Source organism: Calliphora vicina, chromosome 2 (assembly GCF_958450345.1).
Source record: "Calliphora vicina chromosome 2, idCalVici1.1, whole genome shotgun sequence".
Classification (NCBI taxonomy): Eukaryota; Metazoa; Arthropoda; class Insecta; order Diptera; family Calliphoridae; genus Calliphora; species Calliphora vicina.
Genome location: NC_088781.1, coordinates 73,742,054 through 73,745,040, shown reverse-complemented (window position 1 = coordinate 73,745,040; position 2,987 = coordinate 73,742,054). Strand labels below are relative to the sequence as shown.

The 2,987-nt window shown below is 38.0% G+C and overlaps 1 protein-coding gene across 1 annotated transcript; it reads left to right on the top strand.

The window, feature by feature from the left end:
* Positions 1–1,389: 1,389 nt before the first annotated feature.
* LOC135950551 (uncharacterized) lies at positions 1,390–2,328 on the top strand. The gene has a single exon (XM_065500086.1). The coding sequence runs from the start codon at positions 1,390–1,392 to the stop codon at positions 2,326–2,328; it is 939 nt and encodes a 312-aa protein (XP_065356158.1).
* Positions 2,329–2,987: the final 659 nt, after the last annotated feature.

The window sequence follows — 2,987 nt, the reverse complement described above, 5'->3', positions numbered from 1 at the left end:
TTTTCATTTAACTTGGGCTTAATTGACATAAATTTATCCTTGGATATTTTTGAGTTAAATTTTACTACCATTACTTTCTTTTCATCTTTTTTATGGGAAGGTTCATTTCTTTTCTTCATAAAGTATGCATCTTGAACATTATCTGGTTGAAAGTCCACACCGGCATCACTTGTGAGTTTTAAAACAGTATCAATTGCAGATTGTTCTTTTGGTGCAACTATACCACTTATTATGCAATCGTTTTTTACTCTTTGATCATTCAGGAATTTTATAGAATTTTTTAAAGTTAGAACTTCAGTTTTTAATATTTTATTTTCTTTTTGCACAACTTCTAATTTTTTTTTGTTCTCGGCAACACCTTTCATTAGTTCATCAAATTGTTTTGACATAAAGCTTAATGATTCTGTTAATACAGACAGCTGATCTAGTTTTTTTAGTTCTGTTTTTATTTCGTTCAGCTCACTTGCAATGGTACCACTATTGTTGTTGTTATTATTAGCATCACATAGATGACAAGCTACTCTTCACTTTCATGTTTTAACAAGTATTCGTATTTTGGTTTTTCTAATTGTGTACAAACTACATGGAAGTTTTTTTACATATATCGCACTGAATAAATTCTTCCTCTTCTTCCACTTCTAAGTTACATTGGCCACAAAATATTTTATTAATTTTTAAACTACGGCGACCTTTTCCAGCCATACTTCATATATTTTATACTTTATGAATATTAATGAAACGGATGTACAACAATTTGATTTTATTAAATGTTTTATTAACAATTTAAATAAAAAAATAGAAATGTTCGTTGAAAAATTGCAAAAAATTACGTTTAAACTCTATGGTTGCCAACTCTTTATATCCTCTTTCTCTTTCAGTAGGGCAATGCGTGTTATGGCATATGTCTATCGTTTTTTCTATAGAACTCATAGTAGATATCGTTACAATTTCCATAAAACTTCACTTTCACTCTCCAAATCCGAAATCAGCTCCGTTAAAACTTATCTTATTTCCGTGTGCCAAAAAGCGTCCTATCCGAATGAGTACAAAGCCCTTTCCAGTAGACAAAATATTTCGAAAACTAGTACGATCTTGAACTTAAATCCGTTTCTTGATGCTGAAGGAATAATCCGATCGTGTGGTCGACTAGAATCCTCACCAGGACTTACCTATGACGAGAAACATCCTATTATCCTTCCATACAATTCCACTTATTCAAGACTTTTAGTTAATTTTGTCCACGACATAAGTCTTCACGGCGGGAACCAATTAGTCTTGCGTCTTCTGAGAACACAATTTCGGATACCTAAGGCGAAAAACCTCATTAAAACTACTGTCAATAAGTGCAAGATTTGTGTTATCTATAAAAAGAAGTGCCAAAAGCAGATAATGGCAGCCTTGCCACCGGAAGGATCCGAAATAACCCGTCCGTTTGCTAATACTGACTTCGCAGGACCATTCTATGTCAAAAGTTATTCCGGCCAAGCATGCAGAATTTCCAAAGGATACGTATGCGTATTCGTGTGTTTCTCCACAAAGGCGATCCATCTAGAAGCCTCTTCAGATTTGTCCACACAAGCATTCCTTGCGGCCTTTAGTCGTTTCGTTTCTCGTCGAGGATGTCCGCTAAATCTTTATTCCGATAACGGTACTACATTCGTAGATGCCTCTAGGATTCTGGCAAGGGAGTTTGTTCAAGCATCGCAACAACGCATCGTAGCTGACTATGCACATCAAAACATATCCTGGCATTTTATTCCAGCAGCGGCTCCGCACATGGGAGGACTTTGGAAGGCTGGAGTCAAGTCTTTCAAGACTCATTTCCGCAAGATAGCAGGCTGCTATAAATATACATTCGAGGAGTTATCAACTTTATTGTCCAAAATAGAATCGTGTCTCAACTCCAGGCCAATTTCTCCAATTTCAACGGATCCAACCGACCTATGCGCGCTGACACCAGGACACTTTCTTATTGGAACGCCAATTCTATCACATATCGATCCGCAAGTTGATGATTCTTCCATTTCCTTAATAAACCGGTGGCAAAGACTCAAGCTTATACACCAAAACTTCTGTCTGCGTTGGAAACACGAGTATCTCAAAGAGATGAACAAACGCATTAAATGGCAAAGACCTGAGGTAGATATCCAGGAAGGTTCTATGGTAGTTATTAAGGATGAAAACCTCCCACCGAACTCTTGGCGACTCGGTCGTATTGTTAAAATATATTCAGGTTCGGATAATCGCGTTCGCGTAGCCGACGTTTTAACACAGCGCGGATTAATAACTAGGCCTATCGTTAAACTTGTGTTATTACCAGCCGCATAGACTTTACTTGCTTTCACTTTGACTTATTTGTAATCTTTGTTTCAGCTCATCATGCCTAAAGACAGTTCAAAATCTTCATCCAGCGGATCACTAAGTCGATACAATGCCTATCCGTGTCGTATATGTAAACGTCCTCATCCACTCCGAACTTGCAGGAAATTCCTCGCTATGTCTATCTCCGTCCGTCTTCGAGCAGTCCGTGTCAATAAGTATTGCGTTAATTGTTTGGCACATGACCACTCTCAAGGCATATGTTTCTCCAAACATGGGTGCAAACACTGTCGTAAATTTCATCACACTCTTCTGCACGTAAACCCTAGACTAGTAAAAGACCTTTTGCCCTCCCGATCTCGATCTCGTTCAAAGACACCAAACCCAGAGCCATCCGAAAATGGACCATCCACTTCAAAGTCTGCGACCTTAACAGCAATCATCCGTCAGAACACTTTGATACTTCTTCCTACGATTTTGGCAAAAATTGGATCCACAACATCACACGCTCGTTGCCTACTAGATTCTGGGTCACCAATTAGTCGTGTTTCCAAAAGGTTGGTCGACAAATTAGAGCTAACAGCGTATTCACTGCAAGGTGAAACTATTTGTCCAATAACTTTGAAATCGAGATACGATTCTAATTCGAAAATTGAAGACACTTTCCG